General features: G+C 31.3%; 1 protein-coding gene across 1 annotated transcript in view; it reads left to right on the plus strand.

Annotated features, from left to right (window-relative positions):
* The window catches only part of LOC118195958 (midasin), a 589,327-nt gene that overhangs the window by 406,815 nt on the left and 157,473 nt on the right, over positions 1-25,039 (plus strand). The window contains exons 53-56 of the mRNA XM_085823548.1: positions 3,700-3,855; positions 11,449-11,615; positions 19,526-19,884; positions 22,708-23,027. Coding sequence (XP_085679674.1) covers positions 3,700-3,855; positions 11,449-11,615; positions 19,526-19,884; positions 22,708-23,027 — 1,002 coding nt within the window. The remainder of the gene's footprint in view (positions 1-3,699; positions 3,856-11,448; positions 11,616-19,525; positions 19,885-22,707; positions 23,028-25,039) is intronic.

Consider the following 25,039-nt stretch of genomic DNA (forward strand, 5'->3'; position numbering starts at 1 on the left):
ATAGACCCATTAATAATCTCACCAGATTTGTCAATTTTTGAGTGGATGGAATTTTATAATTTTGAAATGGAACTTATTGTGCTGGCACCTTCAGAATTATGGAAAGCAAAATTTACAGAATTATGAAAAAAAAAAAAAAAAACTCTGGAAGATAACTTTAATAATAACTCGACAGCTATTTTAAATTTCTGGATGTCATTGCAGGAGAGATTTAATTGTTTGAAGAAAATTGCATTGTGGTCTGCTTTTAGTTCTACATATCTATATGAACAAATCTTTTAAAATGCAAAAAATATTTTGAGTCCACAAAAAAGTTGTTTAATGACTGAATATTCAGAATCATGTGTCAAATTGAAAGTCACAAATTATGCTCCTGATTTTGTGATAGTAATTAGAAAAGTGCAAGGACAAGGTCTGCATTAAAATATGAAATTTTTATTTACCTATATTGAAGGAATATATATTTTATTTTATAAATATGTTTAAAAGATACATAATACATATGTAAAATTTCAATTTTTTATTTATATTGAAGTAAGAGTTATATTTTATTATTCATTTTATATTAATAAATATCTTTAGATGATGCATAATTAATATATAATAAAATGCTAAATCTATATTCTTGTCCTCTATTCCCTAACTTAACATGCATTTCCTGTGAATCGAATTGTTTCAAATATTTCCTACTGTGTGGCATCTTGAATCATATTGTTAGATTGGTTTGGTGCACCACAGCTACAAGGTTGCTGATTCTTGGTCTAAAGTAACATTAAAGATCATGGTCCAAGCATAATAGATGAGCACAGATCATATTGAAAGTTAAATTGCATTAGAAAAAGATCAGGCTGTCAATTTGGGGAGATTACAAAGGTGATGTGTATTTTGAGCTGCTTCCAAGCAACCAAACAATCAACTCAGATGTTTACTGCCAACAACTTATGAAATTGGAAGAGGAAATCAAAGAAAAAGACCATACTTGGTAAATTGTAAAGGAATCATGTTCTAATATGACATTAGGAGGCCTAGCACATCTTTTGCAACATATGCGAAAACTGGAGTTTTTTGGGGAAGTGATGTCACATCCCCCATGTCCTCCACCTCCACATGCACCATTGCATTATCATTTTGAAATTTACAAAACTTCTTATAATAGTTCTTAATAGTTTTTTGCTGATAAAAACCGGAAGTTCTATGAACATGAAATCATGAGGTTACCAGATAGATAAAGGCCATTGACCAGAATGGGTTACATTTGACTGCTTAAAGATAATTTTCTGTGTAGGAAAGAAATAAGCTTTATTTCACACTTAAAAAAAAAAAGGACTTGTCAACCCGATATTTGTTTAACATAGTAAATTCCAAGAATTTTACAGAAGTGTGTTTGAATGTTTTATACAAAATTATTATCTAAAAGTAATATTCTGAAAATTCTTTTTTGCTAATAAGAATGGGAGAAATAGGTTGTATATATTGTATTATATATGTGGAAATAAATTTTAATAATACTTAAATATTTTTCACTTAATGACCATTCCTCTAAGCAGCTGGCATTTTAACTCAGCAGCAATTTTAGGATCAAAATAGTTACATGGTATCATTTCTTCATGCATATTCTTTTGTTGTCTGTCATCTTTTTGCATTGTGTCAGTGTTCAATACAGAAATATCCACAAAATATGTGTATACTAAGTAAAATCTTACAAACTGGTATGGTAAAAAATATTACTCTCAAATTTTTTGTGCCTTTAATTAATAAGTAAACTGAGTTAACAGCCAGAATTGTGTAATTAATTCTATTGCCAAGATTTAGAAATTAATTCCATTTCACTTATATTTTAATCATTGAGTAATCAATTCTATCATCAGGATTTATAAATTAATTTCATGTGTACTTTAAATTTTAATCACTGTTGTTATTTTTGCATCAGGAAGGGGGAAAAGCATTAGGTATATATTTTATGTTTAACTCAATGTGGCTTTATAATCAAGTGTTGTTCAACACATTATTTCCTGCTGGAATATGAAAAAAATCTGTGCTAATGCTAACATTATTAATAATGCTCTTTTTTTTTTTTTTTTTTTTTTTTTTTTTAAAACAGAGCACATTGACTGTTTAGTGATATCAGATTATTTGTACTGCATCATAGATGTTTGTTTGTGTAGACATCAGGGATCAAATTTTAATTTATTTGTAGATGTTTATTTTTTACTACTAATACTTTAGGTTTCATTAATCTATTAGTTTTGCATTAACTGAATTGTTGCTTTTATTTGTCAAATATTGACAACCCAGAAAAATTATTTTTTCATATTAGAATTTATAAAGGAAGAAAATCTATGATATTTTGCCCAAGACTATAGCTAAAGGTAACAGAAAGGGATCTTTTTAAACCAAAGTTTTCAGAAGTATCAGATCAATATATAAAAACATAAAAGTTCTATTTCTTAATACAGTCAAAAGTCGTTAATTCGGACACCCATAATTCGGAATGATCTATAATCCGGACATCAAAACTAAAAACTTTCTGCGCATGCGCCGCGTTGACACATGCGCAGAGGCGTTCACGCGTGCGCGTAAGACCTTTTACGACTGCGCATATGAGTGTGCGCAAGTGCAGAATACGTTTTCGCGTGCGCATTTTATGTATAATGGACGTATAAGCTAAATAATTATCTATTTCAGTTAATGTTGATGATTGCGTTGTTCCTTAATTTTCGAATTGCATCCGGCTTATTATTTTTTGCAGACTGCAAGAGCAATTTTATAAAAGTAAGCTTAAACTTTCGATTATATCAAATAGAATTTCCGATATATATTTGTTAATATGTAAAGGATCTAAAGCGAAAGTATGTTTTGAAATCCGAAATCTGTTTATCAATTTCACGCTGCTCGGCGGCGGGCGCGTAATGAATTGGAAGTTGATTTGTCAGCACTATCCTTATCTTCAGCGCAGATGTTTTTATTTTATTTGGCTTATAATTCCTTACCAAATGTAGTATTTCATCTCGATATGCTTCGTCTTTGATATGATTTAAAACAAGTTCCTCGTCATTATAATTCGCTTCCGATAGCGAAGAAAAGTGACAGAGGTTATTGAAAACAAAAAAATTTCGATTGACAAATTAGTCGGTGTTCTTGACACAGCAATTATAGGACTTGAACGGCGGAACTTTGTAACTGAACAAGAAATTATGTCTGTTTAATAGAATTAAAGAGAAAGTATTATCACATGAAACGAAGCAAAACTTAAACAACTTACATCGAAAGAAATGTTTAATCAATTAAAGAAATAAATATTAAGCTTTTTCTTTTTGCAAATTTTGATACCCTTTAGATCATAATTGTTCTTTATTTCATAAATTACGGTTTCATATTTTTAATTTTAGAATTTCTGCATGCCATCTTACGAGATTTAAACTGATGATCCATAATCCGGAATCGCCGAAGTCCCGACGAGTCCGGATTAATGACTTTTGACTGTATAATGTGATTTAAAATTATTATTTTGATCTCTTTATGTCTGATTGGTATAAAAGTATCTTTTGAAGTCTGCATGTAAATCTGAAGTGTTTTTGTTAGTTTAGAAACTTATCCATGTGTGTTTCGAATTTTTTATTTTTTTTATTTCATGTAGTTTAAGAACTTATTTTTGTAACATTAACTAAATAAAATTGCATTTCCCCCCCCCCCTTTTAGCATGCCTTCTCTTCTTAAAAACTGCTGCGATGCACTTGAGAGTTGTTTGGGTAATACTCCACAGCGGAGATTTCGCTCAAAATTTGTCAAACGGTTTGGCCACCCTCCTGGATTCTTTAGTGACTCTGCTGCTCAGTTATATTGTAATGTTGAAGAGTAAGTTTTCTATTAAAAATATTGTATTATTAATTACCTTGAAACAAAAAGTCTATTTATGTATTTTTATTTTATTTTTTAATTAAAATTTAAATTATAAAAATAAGTATATGTCAAAGTAACAGCAGTTTATTTTGTATCCGCATTATTTTTTTTTTTTCCACTTCACAAAACAGTGATATGGGGGGGGGAATAGTAGTTGTACAATTACTTAAAAAATGAAAAAATCAATTTTAATAGTTAATATGTGTTCCTGCTTTTAATATATGCTCAATGATTCTCTGTACTTTGAGTTGGGCGGGATATCAGATACATTCACAGAAGGTCAAAATCATGTATTATTCAGCTTTTCTTCTATCCCATCAGACTGGAAGAAAATAAATATCATAATGTACTGAGTCAGGTGACTCAGATGGTCAGTTTGCTGGTTCAGTAATGAAGTAGCTTCTTTAAATAAATAAAAAAAATGATATCATAAGAGATAAATAAGAAGTTGGGGATATCAGGACTGTCAAAGTCTTTGTTAACCCTTTGACGCGCGGTGGTCGCGCCCTGAAACTACCAATTTTCAAATTTTTTTCTCCTCTTCCTTCCGAAATTTTTGAGTGAAAATCAACTGATTACTGATCTTTTACCTCTAAATAACACAAAATAACTGCAGAATCATACATGGTTTAGGTCTTAGTACTTCAAATCGCATGCCTTTTAAAATTCATTTTCAGTGAGACAAAATAACTTCCTCTTATTAATATAAACAACTTTAAATTTCAAAAGTTATTCATCGCACATCATGATTTCTATCATAAACAATAAAAATAGCAATAATTAAACTGCATATATAAAAAAAAAAAAAAAAAAAACTCTCTATATGTATGGTATTTGCTTTGTGGTTTAAGGGTGCGACCACTGCACCACTAGAGCATTGTGTCACAATGCTCTAGAGCCGTGTTTCTCAATGTGGGGGCCACGCCCCACAAGGGGGCAATTCGAAAATGGACTTGTCCAGAGTTTAAGGAGACAAAGGACGTTCTAAATATGTTTCATGAAGTCAAAGGTTTTCGAAATTTCATTTTTTATTCCCCAAATTAAGGAAAAAGTGATGTATACGTAAAAAAGTTTTTAAATTGCGGTGCATTTTAAATATTTTATGAAGAATTCTCACTGTAGACGTGGACATTTAAATGCTTTTAAAGGCATTTAAATAACTGACACATTATGCTTTCCAGACGTTTCTCGGAAATTTCAGCCAACGAATTTATTTTATTTTTTACTGTAGGAATGGCAACTGGTAAATTATTCTTTCCTTGAATGACAACAGCAGCTGCTTTCAGCTTTGTTTATATAGATCTTATATTTATTTATTTCAGCCCGTAGTGAAATGAATGGTGCAATCAAGGAAAAAACGTTCGATGGTATTCAGAGGCATATTTAAAATTTGGTTTCATACCCGTTCCATTAAACGGTCAATTTTTGTCTTTTATGCCAGTAATGCCTGACCAACGAATCAATGAAACTAGGTCGTCTTGAGGCACATTTGAAGGCGAAACATAATGCTGATATTAATTCGGATTTGAATTATTTTCACACTGTAAAGAAAATTTTTGAAAAAAGAGTAATATTAAAGTCTCTATTTACTGCTCATAATGCAACTGTTAATCGTGCTCTTGAGGCTATTTATCAAATTTCATTACTCATCACTTAATCCGGGAAAAGCCGTACTATAGGGGAGAATTGAATCAAACCATCAACATCAGCATTTAAAACTGTTCTAGAAAAAGATGACAATGACGTTAAAGCTATGCCACTAAATAACAATACTCTTTGCAGAAGAAAGATTAAATGAGGATATTGAAATACAACTTGTTGAAAAGCTAAAAAAAAAAAAAAAAAAAAAAATTTCGGTGCAAATGGATGAACCAACTTTGAGAGACAGTGAAGCCGTACTTGTAACTTATGTAAGATATATTTTATAAAGGGGATTTTGTCGAAGAAATGTTCTTCTGTAAATCATTAGAAAGCACCACTATCTCCAAAGATATTTATAGTAAGCTAAAAAATTACTTAGATATAAAAAATATACCAATAAAAATATAATACATTTTGTACTGCAGATGGTGCTCCTAATATGATGGTTGAAAAATAAAATAAAGCAGGGAATAAGAAAAAGGGTTGCTTAAAATTGATAAAAGATGAGAATCCAGAAAATGCTTCTTGTGCATTGTGTTATTCATAGAGAAAACCTGGTAGCAAAAAACAATTCGCCAGTTCTAAATGAAGTACTAAATTCAGTTATAAAGTGTATCAATGCTATTAAAGTTAGGGCCAAATGTGAACGTCCTTTCAAGTTATTTTAGGGAGAACAAAATGAAGACTATATGAGACTTGTACGTCACACTGAAGTAAGAAGGCTGTCAAAAGGGAACTGCTTGGAAAGATTTATGGAACTATTTGATACTCTTAATTATTTTATAAGTGACAAACCTAAAATGAAAAATCCGTTAACGGATGATAACAAGGCAATTGTGGGTTATTTAGCCAATATCTTTGAAAAATTAAATATATTAAATAAACAACTTGCAGGAGCAAATAAAACTTATGTCGATGCAAAAGGAAGATATTTGCTTTCATTATCTTTGTTGAATTATGTCAGACATATACTATTTACTACAAAAGTTTTGAAAAGTCTCATTGGGTATAAAAATGTGACGTGACTACCGCTATACTTGTTATTGTTGATCATCTGAAAATTTTGTCGACTGATTTAAAAGATTTTGTAACTTAAAACAAATTGATTTCCCAACTTCGATGATGCAGCCAATGCTAGTGGATTTGGTTGATATTTTAAATATGCAGAAAAAGAAGAACTTGCAGAAATGCAAAATGTCAATTAAAACTTTATTTAATATAAAAGGAGCGATGACATAGCTTTGTGAGGAAACCAGAATCAGATATCCAAACACAACAAAATTTGCAAGAGAACTATTGTTACCGCTTCCATCTTCATATTTTGCTTAATGCGAATTTAGTGCCATAAATGATTTGCTGCTAAAAAAAAAAAAAAAAAAAAAAAGATTGGATATAATGAAACCGGGAGACTTGAGACTCAAGTTATCTAAATTGGAACCTGACATAAAATTTCTTTGCAGCAAGTATCAAGCGCAAGGAACTCACTTAATTTAAATAATAAAAATTACTAATACTTAAAATATAAAACTTTCACTAAAATGAGTTTTTTCTTGAATTTCAGTTCTGCATGTTTTTAAAGTTCACTTACTGTGTTTGCTCACAAAATTTCATAGTCCTTTTTACCTAAAAGCTATCATTCAAGTTTCTTTCATGAACATTTCAATTTTTAAATATTAAAAATTATGTATATGCTAGGGGAAGCTTAAAAATTTTAGAGAGGATTAGGTGGGGCATAGCAAAAAAAAGGTTGGGAAACACTGCTGTAGAGGCTAGGTAGTCGCTCCTTGAAACCACTGCTCTTCACAATGGCGTTTGCTTGCTTCTCAAATAGGAATGTTTATTTTTACCCGGATATAGATAAGGGGTTTTGAAATCACAGAGTTATTTTATTATTAAACAATACATGCACCTGCCCAGTAAAAAAGTCTTTCTTTTCCAGAGACTTTTCTCTGACCTCAACACACTTGCTCCCCAAGTTAGTATTGTTAGTATTGTGATTTTATAAATTATTTCCTGTGGTTTAAATTTAATGTAAATGTACTTTGCTGTAATTAAAAGTATAAATCGCTTAAAGTTTTATTTAAATTAAAAATATTTTCTGAATATTTTGGGACGAAATGCGAATAAAATAAGTATGAATGGGAAACTAATGATCCGCACCAAAGCCAAAAAGACCAAGCTCCTCCTCATTAACATAAAAAACCACAAATTTCATGTGCCAGATGAAAAGAAACTAAATAATGCTGGACATATACCAGTGAAATTTAGATCCAATCAGTGTATGTTTTGTAGCACAAGGAAGAAACCTCATAGATAAAGATACATGTGGCGAAACGTACAATGTGGGCATGCATGTACCAAAATGACAAAACATGCTTTGAACAGTGTCACAAAAAATATTTGTTCTTTGAAATTAAAAAAAAAAACAGCACTGAGTCTTTTTTTAATCCTTATTTTACTGAGTTTTTTAATTCATGTAGCCAAACGCCCTTATTATGTAGGTACTTTCACTGCTATAGAAAAATTACATAAATGTTTATTTTTTAATATTTTCTGATGATTTACTTTGTAAAATAATGTAAAAAATATATATATTATGCAATTCCTACATGCATTTTGTTTTAAATTCGTAAATTTCGTCATTTATTGGAAACGTGCACGGAGAAAGGTAAGTTTTTTTTCCTACTTACCTTGGTAAGTTTCAAAGTCCTAGATGCGCGGTGGTTTCACAATGCGACCACCACCCAAAGAACCAAGTGTAGAATTTTTAAATTCATATATTATTTGTCTCTAGGATCATAATATTCAATTTCTAGAGTTTTTAGTTAAAAAATTATAAAAATAATATTGCGCGCGTCAAAGGGTTAATGACCTTCTTTAATTAGTTACAAACATGATGACCAACCTTATTGTGTAGTAGCTAGGATCATATAATAATGTAGCATGTGTAGTCATGAAAATGTTCAGTGGGTATCACTTACTGTGCTTGCCCAGAATGGAAACCCAGGTGTGATGGTTCAGTTTCTTTAATTTATGTAAGAAAGAGTCACTTTAAAAACTTAGCAACACATATTGTAAATTTATTTTTGGACATTTTTTCCTGATAGAATAATAGGCCCTTGACCTCATGGTAGATCGATATACTAACATTGTCCATGTTCAGAGCTTCAGATAGTAATTTTAGTCTGCATACTAGGATTATAACATGGTGCTCTGTCATTATTTACTAGGATTATAATATGGGTGCTCTGTCATTTATTTTTTCGGTATTCATCAACTGACAGTTCTCACCTGATGTATAGTATCCTACAATCGATGCCAATAAAAGTTTAAGAAATCCGTTTTTTGGTTTTTCTTAACTGCTATGTGTGCACAGAAAACTGGTTTCTGTGCTAGTGTAAGAACTTTCTGGCATCGTTTTGCTAGTGATATAACTGGGATACCTTTTCTCCTGAAACTTTGTCTTTTAATATATTAAGTCATCAATTTTTTAAAAAATTCCTTTTCTTTTTCTTAAATTTGACCCGAGAGATTTTAAATTGTTACATTTCCCCTATTCTTCTTTAAATTTTTCCTTTTCCACTTTCTCCTCCCATGGCCTTGATTCTTAAATTTCATCACCATTTGCTATAGCATTAGCGGATTTAAGCTCATTGTTTTTGATTTTCTATCGAAGGTCCTCTAGATCTAAACTCTCAGACTGACTGAAATCATTCATTATCTCTAAGCTTTCTTCATTTCCTATTCAGTTATCTTTTTCATTAAATCTGTAAGTATCATTGGATTGATAAGTTTTTCATGTTCTTTTTCTCCTTCATTTTCTAAGGTGTTATCCTTTCTTAATAGTAATGCGTATTCGAAATACTTGCACTTTGGATATGAGCTAGTTATGGTTGATTTTAATGTTACAGTCTTAATTTTCCTATTTCAAAAGTCTTAATTTTGTATTTAAGCCTATCTGAAACTGTGTTTTTCAAACTTTCTGTGATGAAATCAAAATCATTCTCACATTCTAAACTTTCTGAAATAAGTCTTCTTATCTGCTACTATCAAATTAGGGAGAAAAGTCTGCCCTAATTCTTCTGTGACAAATATTAAATATCCCTTTCTAATTCCTTTTATCACAAACATCTTGTCTTTTCTTAATGCAGCAGAAGAAGAAATGGAAAAGTCTAATAAGTGAAATTGGTTCACCTTTTTTTATCTTGATGGCTACCTCACTTCTGGTAGCAGATATGGTTTGATTTATAGATAATGCAGTTTGATTTACTGTAATTCATGTAAAAAATGAGACATTTTATATGTTCCGTATTCAAGCTTATTTCTAAATTGTATAAAAATTTGTTAATAATTTATTCTACTTACTTCTGTTTTATTCTTTAAATAGCATTAAAAGAGTGAAATAGGTTGTGTAGATTATTTATTTAATTTATTGATTTCATACAAATCAATATGCACTAAACCTATAATCTGTAATGTGCTTGAGCAGCTGGCAGAGTTTTGTGATGTTTTTCTATGTTCACTAGGGAGAAATTTGAGCCAGAAAGTGTTTTGTTCTGCAGTAAGTGTATTGCAATACATAGTCCAAATTCTGAACGTCCAATATCTAGAATGATATAATATGTGGTCCTCCATACCACTCACAACAGTTTTTTTTTTTTTTTTTTTTTTTTTTTTTTTTTGTCCCTTGCAAAGTGTGGGAAACGAGGGAAAGCAAGTGCACCAAAAAATCGATTTTTTTTATTATTATTATTAATTGATATTCTGCTATATTATTTCAAACATCTGATGGCTAATCACCATTGACAGTATATTGATTGACAGTGTATTGACATTAGCTCCCATTTTATTCAGCCCTTGAGAGTTTGAGGTATTAGAATTTTTTTCCCTCCCTATCTCAAGTTCAACTCAAGACATATTTGGCTGGAGTGTGATATTACTCATACTGTTTTTCTTTCATTAACATAGTAGTGGGAAAGGGAAAAGGAATTAGATTCTAAGCAACTGACATAGCAAATTGTACACTTACCTTAACTTTTTGATTTGAAGTAGCTTGTATTCCATTTCGTCTATCATTAATCATATCATAATTACAGTTTTAGCAAATTGCAATGTCTCTGTTGTACTCTTTCTCTGAAACTTACTCTTTACCTTACATCCATCAATCAACCAACGAATATTGAAATTTTGCACACACTGAAATGCAGTTATAAAGTAGCTTTTTCAAAACCAATGTTGAAGTAAAACCATCCTAGAATTCAAGAAATATTTCGTTATAAAATCTGTGGTGTGGAGCATTGCATACTCATGAAAGAATGAGTTTGCAGATATTTTTTTTAAATGTGTAGTATAATTTATAGCCATTTGTCAGATTATTTGATGATCATGAGAGCCACAGATCTGAAGGTTTTTGGATATCAGAAGAAAAAGCTAAATTTTCTTATTAATAGAATATCAGAAAAATGGTAACTAAAGTCTTGCATGGTGATGACAATGCCTCAATCTTCAATCAGTTAACAGGGCAGCGAATATCAGTAGTGTGTTTTAGATCCAGAAAATATCACTTATTTGGCTTCAAGTCTCATTTAAACTTCACGTAATGTTGATTTGGAAAAAAATCTTTATATAAAGCACTTCTTTTCTTAACTATATATTAATAAAGAATTTTTTTGATAATTTCTACATGTCATGTTACTAGATTTAAATTGATAATCTAAAATCAGGAATTGAAGTTCTGACAATTCTGCATTTCAGACTTTGTACTGAGTAAGCTAGAAGATATTCTTGCTTCATCTATTTCGTATTAAAAACATTGAAATAAATAAAGTATATCTTTATTTCTAAAATAGTATTTCTGTCTTTCTTTTTATTTTAAACATTTTGATTAAATTAGATTTTATTTTTTAGGACATTCCTGTTGTTAAATATGACATCTCGCTTAAATTCTCCTAAAACAAGAATTGAACATTTGCACATCATTGAAGCTAATAAACATTCTTGGATGGAAATACTAACTAAAGCAGCTTTAAGCAGCATGTATGATGTACATTTAGACAAGAGTGCTTTTTCTCAGGGTATTTCATGTTTCTTTTCTATATGTAAATATATATATTTTTAAATTTCTTCTCTCACTTTTTTATATGTTATTCTGCTAAATATGTAGGTCTTTATATATACTTTGCCATAGATAAACTACAAGTAAGATGGAACAGTTAATTGTATTATTAAAAGTGAATTGAAGTTCTGTGATGAAAAGAGCAGTAATTGTAGCATACCTAGTCATCTACTGGAAAAGCAAGCTGCATATAAATGGGAAACAAAATACTTGAGGAAAGCTGTTTTTATTAGTCAAATATATAAATGTCAGTGCTTTTTATTAGCTCTTATATTCTTTTAATAGATAATTATGAAAATATGAGAATGAAGTTTGTAAGAACAGGACTTAAGTTTATTTCAAACTGGGATTTTTATTTTTCATAACAATAAAAGAATATGTGACTTAAAATGACTTCTATTTTTACTTGTAATCCTCCTTTATTCAAATGTAGTTATTTCACTATTGATTAGTCTGCAGCAATATAGGGTGAGTTTTGGGGAGCCAGAGTTGTGATCAAATTGCTTGCTGCACCACATTGTGTTCCCTGAAATATTGGCTTCTGAAGAACTTTTTTAAGGATTCAGACAAGTAAAATCCTTTTAAGTGAGGTCTGGAGGTGTGTTGTGATAATTCCCAGCTGAGCTTTTTTAAGCTGGGAGTTGTACTGATGAGAGTAAGCTGGTGTGCATTTTTTTAACATTTGTTAAATATCTGAAAATTTGGGGGGTTTTAATACCTTTTTTAATATTTTAACTTATCTGATGGTGCCAGACAAATTAACTAAAAAAAATAATATAATCAAAACAAATCTAATTCATAATATATCAAAGATCAATCGAATAAACAATCGTATAGCAGTAATGGTTTAGTACAATAGGGCACGTTGTGAAGCCCACTAGGGAAAAATCAGTAACCTAAATTCAATGAAACTCCATGTTTCTTAAAAGCCTCTCGTCTCAAACAAATGAAGGGACATGACAGACCACAGTAAATTATACACTAAATTAAACAAATGAAACATAGAATATATATCAAACACATTTATTAATTTCTAGAATATTCAAAACATATTATAACTAGGTAAACTGATCAGCCCCCTACAAATTAACCTTAAGATGTAAATTAACATATATATCATTTTAAATCTTACACTCATGTTAAGTATAGGTGTACTATTTTTTTTTTTTTTTTTTTTTTTTTTTTTTTTTTAACATTTTATAACTCACAATTTAGGTGGTTGTACCAATTTTCTAATCATTCGTTTACAGGTATATTTAAATAACTTGTCATTACTTAAATCTTCAAATCATCTCGTTTACAAGTACATTAATATAACTACTTATTATTTAATTCTTCTATTCACTTTGTTTACAGGTATATTAATATAAGTAGCATTAGTCATTACAGTTTAAATAGGAAAGACAGAAAAAAAAAATCACTCACAGGGTGAAGTTCATACATCAAACTCCTATTTTCTCGCGTGTGCCATCATCGACAGATAAATATGGAGTTTTAAAGAGTTCAACAGATAGTCTTGCTTATTTCGTTGACTGATTAATACAGAGTGTTAATAGTTCAACAGATCGTCCAACTCATTTCGTTGACCATTCGAAGAAATCCACAAAATCCAAAACATGCTGCTTGCCAGATACAGGTCAATGATACATACTACATTCAGGAACACTTCAATCAAGCTAAAACCCCAGGAAAAAACTGGTATCAGGCAGCTTTTTTTTTTAAATCTGGAACAGTCTTTATCAGGAACGCTTTTATAAACCAGGAAAAAACACCTTGAAAGGACCAAACTGGAAAGGCACTAGGCAGGATAAACAAGAAACCCACTGGTATCTGCATCACCCCTAGAATACCTATTTACAATTCTTGGAAAATTATAATGGAGAAACGACGATGCTATAAATTTTTGCGATGAGCTCTGGCGCCTTTTTCTTTGTTTTTTTTTTTTTTTTTTTTTTAATGTAATTTCTCATCTAATCAAAGCCGGGAATCCATAGCCGTAGCCCGCTGGTACACGACACTTGCAAGAGCAAGACCCGCAAGGGGTCAAGCCCTCACTTTTTTTTCTTTTTCCTTCTTCTTCAAAAATCAGAATCCGAATGAACTTTAGCCTGGTGCAAGCACCCAGGAAATCTCGGTTTCTCCGCCTCTGTAAGTTCATACGCCTACAAAAAATCATCAAATTAAATCTTACCAATCCCGGAATTTTACGTTATCTAAACTGAGAAAATGACGAATCAAATACCAGAAATCTGACAATGCAGTCCAAAAAACATCTGTACACACACCACGTGAGAAACAAAGTGGACCCCCAACTAACAAGCGGAACTAAGCTTTACCAGAATCCAATTGCCTAAGCTTAGTACAACCCCCCACTGTCTTGAAGTAGACAAAATTGAAACTATAACAAAGCAAAAGGAAGACGATTTTCGTTTCTAACGCCATTAGTAAAAGGCGACAACACAACACCCTACTGCCTCCATTGTTAGTAAAAAGGCCATAAACCAATAAACCAGATGTGTTTCCTCGCAACCGTCTCTCGCCTTTGTTACAATTCCTACTCAAGAATAACGAGTTAAATAAAGCCTTAACAGCTTAAGAATACTTTTTTCCAGATTAAAATATACATGAATACAAATAAAAATATTAGAATAATAATAACTTAAAACACATATTAATAATTAAAATTTGTGACATAACACATTATCATGAGAAATTATTGATTAAACTCTATAGAATCTTTTAGATTTCTTTATAGAAACATTATAAAATACCTTTATATATTAACTTGGGGCCATTTTTTCTTCAGAGCCTGATAGCAGAACTTATTGTTGATAAAGGTGTAATGGAATAGAAAATCCATATTGATGAAGTCATTTTTAACTTAACTCAAATATTTTTCATTAAAAAATATTTTATCTTGTATTTGCTCAAAATTTACTGGGTAGCGATAAAACTGTATGACGAAATGATGCATTCATTTTTTGTTATAGGACATATTTAACCTCTTAACTGCCGCGGGCGTATATATACGCCTTGCTCAGCCGATGCGTTAACTGCCCCCCAGATGTGCAGCCGATGCGTTAACTTTGCGAATAATTTTAGGTGTAGCAGCGCAAAGCAAATGATAGCAGTTTGGAAGGACGTATATATACGCCTGGGGCAGTTAACGCATCGGCTGAGCAAGGCATATATATATGCCCGCGGCAGTTAAGGGGTTAAATTTTTAAAAAACTACTTAGCACAATAAACTACTTAAAAAACTACTGAACACAAAAACAGTCCCCGGTTTTGAAAGGGGATAACTTTAATACTGAAAGGACTATCTTGCCCAAATTTTTAACATAGTTACATAAACTCATAAACTTTTTGGTGGTATCGATTTGAATCATAAACACTGGACGTGCGCGCCACCTGTTACGCAGGAAACATCGATGCGGTAATTCAGTTCCAACCACACGTTGTGAAGCATATCCCGTGTGGTGGAGTTGACAGCAGCACTGATGCTTTCTTGAAGATCAGAGTTGGGGGTAACAATTTCCTCCGAGACAGAAGGTCGGCCAGAATGTCCTTTTCTTTTATCACGAATGCATCCTATCTCACTAAATGTTTTATGCCACTTCAAAATGGATTTGTGTGTAGGTGGATCAACATCAAAGTTTCGTTTGAACTCACGCTGCATTTTCACAACACTGCTTGTTATTGTAAATTGTAACACATACCAACTTCGTTGCTGTGGGGTGAACGCTATTTTCGATGTCACTGCCCTCTAGCAGTCGAAGTCATGCGTAGCGATTGTGCAAAGAAAAGAAATGAAAAATATTTAAGTGAGTTGTGGATAGTACATTTATCAACATATCCAAGTAACTGTTCATTTTATGACACCTTGAAATCAGGGACTGTTTTTGTGCTAACCCTGTATTTTCTAATGTGGGCAGATTCACAATTTTCGTTCTTGGTCAAACACAGATGACTGACTTGATACTCAGTGCACATTCTGAAATTGTAAGTGTTTATGAGGGATTGTGTTCATACTTTCCAGAGAAAGGTGTTTCCTTCCATGTGGTAGAAACATATACTGTATTAATTTTCAAAAATCAGGATTGCACTTGCTGAACGTTTGGGGGACAAACTGCAATGGGCTTGGAGGCATTCAACCAAGTTTGTTTTGCAATGATGTTAGATACACTGTAAGCAATCTGAATTATTCTAATGTTGTATTGCTGTTAAATATTATCATCATACTCTGCTCTAATTCTTCTATAAATTTAGCCACTATTACGTCTTCATTCACCAGAAATTTCATTATGAATATTGTTCTCTATGTACACTCACAGGCTAGAGTGTGATCTTGTTTAATAAATAAATCATGTGGCGTCATGATGTTAATGTACTTTTCAGTAATAGCAGACCCTGCTTTCTTGTAAACGTATTAATCTCCTTGTAGTTTCTGATTTCTTGAAAATAAACATCATAAGGAATTTTACCTATTTAATTATGATTAGAACCCCAAATGTTGGTAATATTTTTGGTGAATATTTTATTTTTCATATATGCAGTCTAAGACTAAAACATTGTTAACCCATTAACCGCCAAAACTACAAAGAATGTTTCTTTTCTCATGAAAATAATAACAAATATTAAATTAAGCATTTATAACATAAATTTACATTGAAAATTTTAAAAAAATGCTCTTACCTGTGGAAAAAGCGAGTGTTGCGTTCGCGCAATGTCAGCGGAATAAGACTACGGATGTTTAGTGAGTAGGGTTGTACTCATGTGATGTTTCTTTTGAGTGGAGCGCAGGATTACTTTTTAGCTGTATAACATTTTATAAATCTACAAATCACTTTACTTGTAATTAATTTAATATTAAAATATACATTTTATTTCTTTTACAAATACAGATTATTTCATTTGAAAGATTCAAGCATGAAAAGCTTGATTACAGTCATGATGTAAAGCTGCATTACATACTTTCCATCTATAAACAGTCTGGCTGTGGTACTCTTTACAACAAAGTCTTTTGTTATCAACGGACTTTACAATAAAATGTCTACCATCTCCATGCAATGGTTTTTGAATGCTGAATTTACTAGGTCTTCCTGTTGCTGATCTGTTTCTGGCTAATTCTACACTCTCAATAGGAGTTTGCAAAAGGAATAAAGCATTCTCGCAACTGAAATCTAAAAGAGACTTTATATTTCCAGTAGTAAAAAAAGTGGTGATATTTAGTAACTTTAGATATGGTCTCTCCTCGTTTAATCTATAGGTATTGTCAAGTACAAATTCTGCTTCATATTCCTCTACTGCAAACATGATATCAATTCTCGTACAACAATGTCCTCATCAAAAAACGAATACATTTTTTCTTGAGGTAAAGAAAGATACAGTCAAAAGTCGTTAATTCGGACACCCATAATCCGGAATGATCTATAATCCGAACCTCAAAGCTACAAACTTTCTGCGCATGCGTCGTGTCGACGACGCATGCGCAGAAAGACCTTTACCGCTACGAATTTGCGTGTGCACGTGCGCAAAATACGTTTACGAATGCGCGTTTAATGTATAACGGACGGGATAAGCTAAGCTAAAATTATCTAATTATCTATTTCAGTTAATGTTGCAGATTGCGTTGTTCCTTAATCTTCGAATTGGATCCGGATTATTATTTTTTGCAGACTGTTAGAGCAATTTTATAAAAGTAAGCTTAAACTTTCGATTTTGTCAAATAGAATTTCCGATATATATTTACTAATATGTAAAGGATATACAAAGCGAAAGTATCTTTCGGAGTCCATTAAACAAAAAGTGGAATTGCTGCAAAAAAATGGATAAAGGCATATATTTTGTTAACTAAACTTTAACGCTTGTTTATCTAAACTTTGTTTATCTTTAACGCGGCGGCGGCATGCAATGAATTCACTATCCTTATCTTAAGGGCAGATGTTTTTATTTTATTTGGCTTATAATTGCTTACTCAATGTAGTATTTCATCTCGATGTACTTCATCTTTGATATGATTTAAATCAAATGCCTCGTCATTATAATTCGCTTCCGATAACGAAGAAAGTGACAGAGGTTATTGAAAACGAAAAAATTTCAGTTGACAAATTAGTCGGTATTCTCGACACAGCAATTATAGGACGTGAACAGCAGAACTTTGTAACTGAACAAGAAATTATGTCTGTTTATAGAATTAAAGAGAATGTATTATCACATAAAAAACGAATCAACTTAAACAACTTACATTGAAAGAAATGTTTAATAAAGTAAACAAATAAATATTAAGCTTTTTTTTGTAAATTTTGATACCCTTTAGATCATAATTGTTCTTTATTTCGTAAATTACGGTTTTATATTTTTAATTTTACAATTTCTGCATGCCATTTTACCAGATTTAAACTGATGATCTATAATCCGGAAAAATCGATAATCCGGAATCGCCAAAGTCCCGACGAGTCCGGATTAACGACTTTTGACTGTATCATGTAAGCAATAATATTCCAATAAATCTTCTCATATAAGCTTCAGGTGCAATATTTTTTTTTTTTTTTCTGAGTGTGAGCGTATATATTTGACTGTTCAACGAGAAGAGAGAGTAAATGTCTAAACCAAAAAGAAAATTGAAAATCTGTGCACTAGTTTTACCCTGTGTTTCGTCTTTTATAATTTCTATTCTCTTTCTTTATGTTCTTCCTGAGACATAACTAACAGTTCCTTTTTATCCACTTCAAGAGCTCAGTCTTCTGCTTAACTTTTTAGTATGACTATAAATGCTTTTAGAAGGCTGAAACTTACATCTTACGTGAATTTCAACTTCCAGTGGTATCATTTGGTAAAATATTATCATTATTTAAAACATTGCCATTCCTTTCTTCTCCGTCACTAGCCTCTGCAATTTCTGGGGGAACAACAACAATATCAGTTTCATTCTGGTCATTATTAACATTATCATCATCTGTTTCTTCATCAAAAAATCTTTGAAAGGCTTCTTCTAATGTAAGATACCTTGTTCTAGGCATTTTTAAACAACCAGAACATCGAAAGGAATGAGTGAAAAAGGAGATTGACTGCCCGTTTCCTGCTGACATTGCATCAATGCAACACCTGTTTTCCCTTCCTTCCCAACATAAATATAAACATCTGACTGATGTAATGTTCTGATAAACGGTGACCTTGACTAAAAATTTATCACTCATAAAGACGGCGATTCTTTCGTTAAATATTTTCAGCAAAAATACCCGGTCGAAAATTTTGCTTAAAGTATGAGATTAATTTTTATAAACAAAATGATTGTTGAAGGCAAATATTTTTTTACAGAAATAATCTTTATAATATTCCCTACACAAAATCATCTGCTGGTATAAAATATCTTAGGTAGTTATATTTATATACGCATTTATTTTGATCGTTGCATCAACGTAACACCAGCGGCTAATGGGTTAACATAAAAGTAGCTTTATATAGTTAAACAATATTTTTACCTTGATCCAAGGCATAAAAGAAATCCATTGGTACAAATTTTTTAGCTGTTTTGAAACGAGTAGCGTTTCATTTCAGTTTTTACATGAGTCTGGTTTTTGTAAGGAATTAAATGTCTAATGTATCAATACGTATGTTTTTGTAATGTTATATAATGCACTGTATAAATTTCCTTGTGATATTTTATTTCTTCTAAAGCAATAATTTAATTTTTTTAATGCACTAGCTGTTTTTATAAAAGTACTTGACTGATTTGTAATGTATTTGGTAACGTGTCATCTAGTTATACTGTTAAAATTTTGGTAGGATATTATGTTACTATAAGTATGCACAATAGTGTTTCTTTCTGATTTATTAGTATTATAATTATATTACTTTATTTTATAGATTTATCCAATGTAAAAGACATTAAATTACAAATTTGTGATGCTGAATTGGTTGATATAGAAGAAGATGATGACATCATGGAATTATGTAAAACACCTGCAAAACGATCTAATATTTCAGATGCTGAGTTAATATCCAAAATTCAGATTCTACCATTATGGGATTATATATTTTTGCTATATGAAAGTGAAATGCTTCGTCAAGCAGGTAAAGAGATTGAAAAACATCTGACTAATAGTAATTTAACTGTGAAGACTGGTGTTTCTGAAGATGTTCTTTATAAAATTGGTTCTGATATTCTGGGCTTAAATCCATTCCATTTAACTCACTTAATAGGCCTTCAAAAGTATGAATCTAAGGTATTTATGTAGTTTAAATTTTATCTTTTTTATATTTTATACATAAGTTTAACTTTATAAAACAGCATTAATGTTTAATGTGCTTTAAAAAATAAACTGTTCAGTTAAATTAAATGTCTAATGTATCAATACGTATGTTTTTGTAATGTTATATAATGCACTGTATAAATTTCCTTGTGAGATTTTATTTCTTCTAAAACAATAATTTAATTTTAATTAAAAATATTTATAAAATGTGCTGAATATTAGAATTACTTAAGTTTGCATATTACCCTTTTCTAAAAATATTCAGTATTTTTGCTTATGATGAATAAGCATATTCATAGCATGTATTACATAAATTTTTGCTAAATATACAGCATAAAATTGGACTGTCTTTCTAGTGACATGTGTTCACATGAAGTATATTATGTATTTTAAAACTGCAATTTTCATAATGAGTATGAAAGTCTATGATGAAAATATCTGGTTGTAACAAAAGTTTTCTGCCAAAACACATTCTTAATAAAGTTAAAAAAAATATATGAAAGCAATACCTTTAACACTGATGGTAATCACCACCTAAATTTATGATTTTCTGTCAAAGTTTTGGTAGTATTTCAAAGCCTGCAGTCCAGAAACTTGGTGGCCGAAATCCAAAAACAGATCCACTCCATTTCAAATGTCCTGTGTAGAAGGGAAGATAGTATCAGTAAGATGTAGCTGCAGTTGTGAAGAAAGGTAGAAATCTGAAGGAGCGATATCAGGGTCATACAGTGGTGTGACAAAAGATTCCATTCGAGTTCATACGGAGCCCAGTCTGTGAATGCAGACACATGTGGTCTTGCGTTATCTTGATGGAACATTACCTTTTTGTGCCGGAATTCAGTTCGTCATTTTTCCTTGATAGCAGCATCAATATGGACTAGCATTTCGCTGTACATGTTACTGTCAATTATTTTACCTTTTCCCAGCTACTAGTTCTAGATAATACCATGGCAATCTCACCAGATACAAAGCATGATCTTTCTTGTCAAATTGCACTTTGAGATGCAGCCAATGGGCTCATCGGGTACATACCAACTCCCTTTCCAGCCTGCATTGTTGAAGTCAATCCACTTTTCATCACAACTGACGATCTGTTTCAGAAATTTGTCCTTGTGTTGATATTCGAGCAGATTAGCGCAGGCCTGAACACGTCTGTCCTTATCTGCTTGAGAAAGGTCATGAGGAGGTATTTGGCCTGTGTTTTTGAAGTAAATCCCTAGCGATTTAACTTGTACGTCAAGTTTATGCGATGCATAGTGTGACTAATGGACTTGACCCTAATGTCAAACTCCTTAGCAAGCTCTTGGGTGATTGCATACTGATCTTCTTCCACAAGTTCTGGCAGGTGGGCCTCAGCAACATCAGTAGGCCAGCCTGAGTGCTCTGCTTCTTAAATGTCATTGTTTTTGAACTTCTGGTACCAAACCTTCACAGCGTCATATGATACAAAATTAGTACCTTAAGCTGTACACATGATTTGGTGACATTCTGTAGTTCACTTTTTGCAACAGAACTGGAAGTAAATGATGGTTCTAATCCTGGTAGCATGATAGTTCCATTTCAGACACCTTGTATTTAATGATGATACTGTTTTACAAATTTCACAACACAGTATTCTAAAGCAAAACACTTTCTTTTAAATCTTTTGTAGAATTTCTCTTTCTTTCTTTCAAATGCCAAAAATTGTTTGACAAAATATTGCAAACACACCAACACAAACTGTTTGTGCAGATGATACTAGCGGTGGCAGGAAAACTTTTGTTAAAACTTGATAGGTAGGAGGTTCAGATCAATTGTATGTTCCCCCCTTTCTTATTCTATCATTGGTTTCTGGAATTTATTTTTATACAACAGAAATGAAACTTTGTTTACTGTCTTGATGATCATTTCAAAAGTAATTGTATGTTATGGAATCATAATTAAATAATAGTGCTGATTTTCACAGAAGGTGAGAATCATCAGCTTTTAATTTCAGATGGATTGTTTTTTTTTAAATAAAAGCTCTTGAGATGTTTAATCAACATATTGTATTTAGTAATGAAATTCTGTGAAATCTTAGTTAATTTGCTAGTAAACTTCATCGATTCAGACTTTTTTTGAGGAATTCATCTGCCCATCCCCCTTGAAATTAGTGACTATTACTTAAAGTTTTAAAATCGTATGTTATTTTTTTTAAAATTAAAGTTGTTAGCTACTCTTAATTTATCTTCAGTTCTCTATGGGAGGATTTTTTTGGGGGGGGGTCATTTGCAACGTCATTGAATTGAAATCTGTGTTTTGTATCTTTTTACGAATATACAACATATAATACAAAACTGGATAGTAGGGAAACGATAGTGTAGCATATAGCCATATTTCGAAATTTTAAGAAGCTATAGACAAGCTGTAATTCATTTAGAAGTTTTTATGTTAAACATAACTGATACTTGATAAAAAAAATAAAAATGTCAGAACATTGATTTCTAATTTTATTTCTCTTAGTTAAAAATACTATATAAATAAATAATAAGATAAATTTAATGCCAAAATTTTTTAAATAACTAGTATTTAACAAAAATAATTTTAAAAAGCTTCTGCTAAATAATTATGATATTTTTCAACTTTTTTTTAGTTTACGGTACCTATAAATGGCAGTGCCTTAAGCATTCAAAATACACAACTTTCTTTATTTTTGCTAGAAACTGGTTTTAAGTATATTTTGTAGTCTTATAGAAAATTATATTATTTGTAGTATGTTGTATGTATTTTTGTAAAAATGTATGTATTCTCATAAAAATATGATCTTATGTTTGACAGCGCACATATCCATTTTGTGTAATAAATTTCCTCCGTCATGCTCGAGATGGCTTTGCATCTAGTGGTCTTAAAGCCCTTAATTTCCAAGTTCCTCAAAATAAAACAGAATTAACAAAATGGGGTATGAATTATACATCAGCTAAGCAAGCTCCACTGCTGGTCTACATTTGTTCTTCTGTGCTTGGTAAAGGCAGCAATTCATCTTTCAATTGTCATGCTTCTCTTGGAAGTTATACAGACAAAATCAAGCAACTTAAAATAACTGAAAATATTTTATGGAAAAATTTTGAGAAGCTTTCTTCCACAAAATCATCATTTAGGTAAGCATGCTGTATTATATGCATTGTGTAAAACTAATAACCAAATGGTTATTCACTGCAGGGTCTTTGAATGCTGTTAGTTGAATTGATGTCTTAGCCAAATGAATGATATTAAATATTCGTCATGTTAAAAAAAAACTTCTTAAAAATTTTTGCATGTCAAAAATTAATGCAAATTTATTAAAATATGGGAATCTAATTACAGTTATATAATAAAAATATAACAAGTACATTTACTATAATTTTATGTTAAAAAACTAACCAACTCTCTCTAATATGAAATTTAAAAGTATTAGTATTGTAAACTTCAAGTTATATTTTAATATGATTATGTAATTGAATTAAAGTAAATTACAAAATTAGGTTATGCAAGGTGTGATAAAAAATGAGACTGGTCCAGTAAATCATTGTACTTACAGAATCAGTTCTCCATAACATTATCACCTTCAAAGTAGTTCCCTTAAGCATTCACACACTTCTGCATTCGGTGCTGCCAATGCTGGTTTCTGGAATGAGGTTTTTGGAAGGCCCTTCAGGAGATTTTCCGTTTTTGCTGAATCTCTTCAGCTGAGGTAAAATGTGTTCCCTTTCAGTAAGATTTAAATTTAGGAAATTAAAAAAAGTTACATGGAGCTAAATCAGGTGAATAAGCAGGATGCCCCATCACAGTAATGTTTTTGCTGGTCAGAAACTGCTTGACAGATAGGGCCATGTGAGCAGGTACATTGTCCTGGTGCGACAGCCATCCATCATCCAACTGTGGTCTTTTTTTCTTTTAATTTTTTCATGAAGTCTTTTTTTAGTACTTCAATGTAGTAGTGTTGATTAACAGTCTGACCACCAGGAACCCATTCAATCATAATGAACGTGCATCATCTTCCACACAGTGCCTTCCCCCCTGAAAACCGCTTATGCCATTCAAACACACGTGTATGAGACAAAGTTTCATCTCCATAAGCGTTAGTTAACATTTGAAATGTTTCCTCCATGGCTAATTTCTTAAGTTTCACAAGAAATTTGATGTAGATTTTCTGTTTGGTTTTTACAGTAGACATTTTTCCGGCAGAATGCAGTTGCACATATTCATTCAATGACACAGTACTTCCCACTGTCATAGTCAGTTAGTCGAAAATGGCTGCATGAATAGAGGAGGTGTGTGGCATGACATCACCAAAACAGTTGTTGCCGACTCCAGTCAATTTTCAAGCCTTAGTCTCTCTCTCTTCTTTTTTTTTTTTTTTTTTTTTTTTTTTTTAATGTGTGTGTCACACTTCTTATAATTGTACAGAAGAATTTTTTTTGAACATTGTAAATTCTATTTAAAATTATTGATTTTCAGTAAGCTATTTGTATTGCATATTAGATTTCATATCATGCAAATGTCATAATTTTCACAAGTTCAGAGTAGTTTTCAGAGGCAAGAGTTAAAAGGTTGCTTCCTGTTAAGTAAAAATTTCTTGTTTGTTCTTTTTTAATGTAACAAGATACCCCCTTTGTTCTTTGTAGAATTACAAGTAATTATACCAGATGTATCTTGTGAAGTTCCTAATTTTACATTTAGGGGTTGAACCAAATGTTAATTGCACCAATGGGAACCTTAGGAAATGCATTTATTCTATCTGCAGGTTGTTTCCCAGAATAAATTTCTTTATTTCTGTTTCAAAGTGAGTTTTAGGATTAGTTAAGATAATTTTCTTAATAGTTAAGTAAAAATGGTAGAAAGGAAACTAAATATGAAGAAATAATTTATATTTAGAAATTAATATGTAGCCTTTTAAATCTTATATGGAATAAAAAATATAAGCACATGACTAAGTAAACCAGTAAAATCTATTTAAAAACAAAGCAAAAGTGCTAAATTTCTGAAAAGAACAGTCTTCTCATTTTAGATTATCTGTTTAGAGGTTATGTGAATGATAAACCTTCAATGTGTTTTAAGGTCATTAACTGGAATTAAAATATTCATTAAGTGGAATATATGCCAGTGCAAAGTCCAAGATCTGGAATCATCA

The sequence above is a fragment of the Stegodyphus dumicola genome, chromosome 9 (assembly GCF_044657685.1).
Source record: "Stegodyphus dumicola isolate Sdum_Otavi_A_Nest chromosome 9, ASM4465768v1".
NCBI lineage: Eukaryota > Metazoa > Arthropoda > Arachnida > Araneae > Eresidae > Stegodyphus > Stegodyphus dumicola.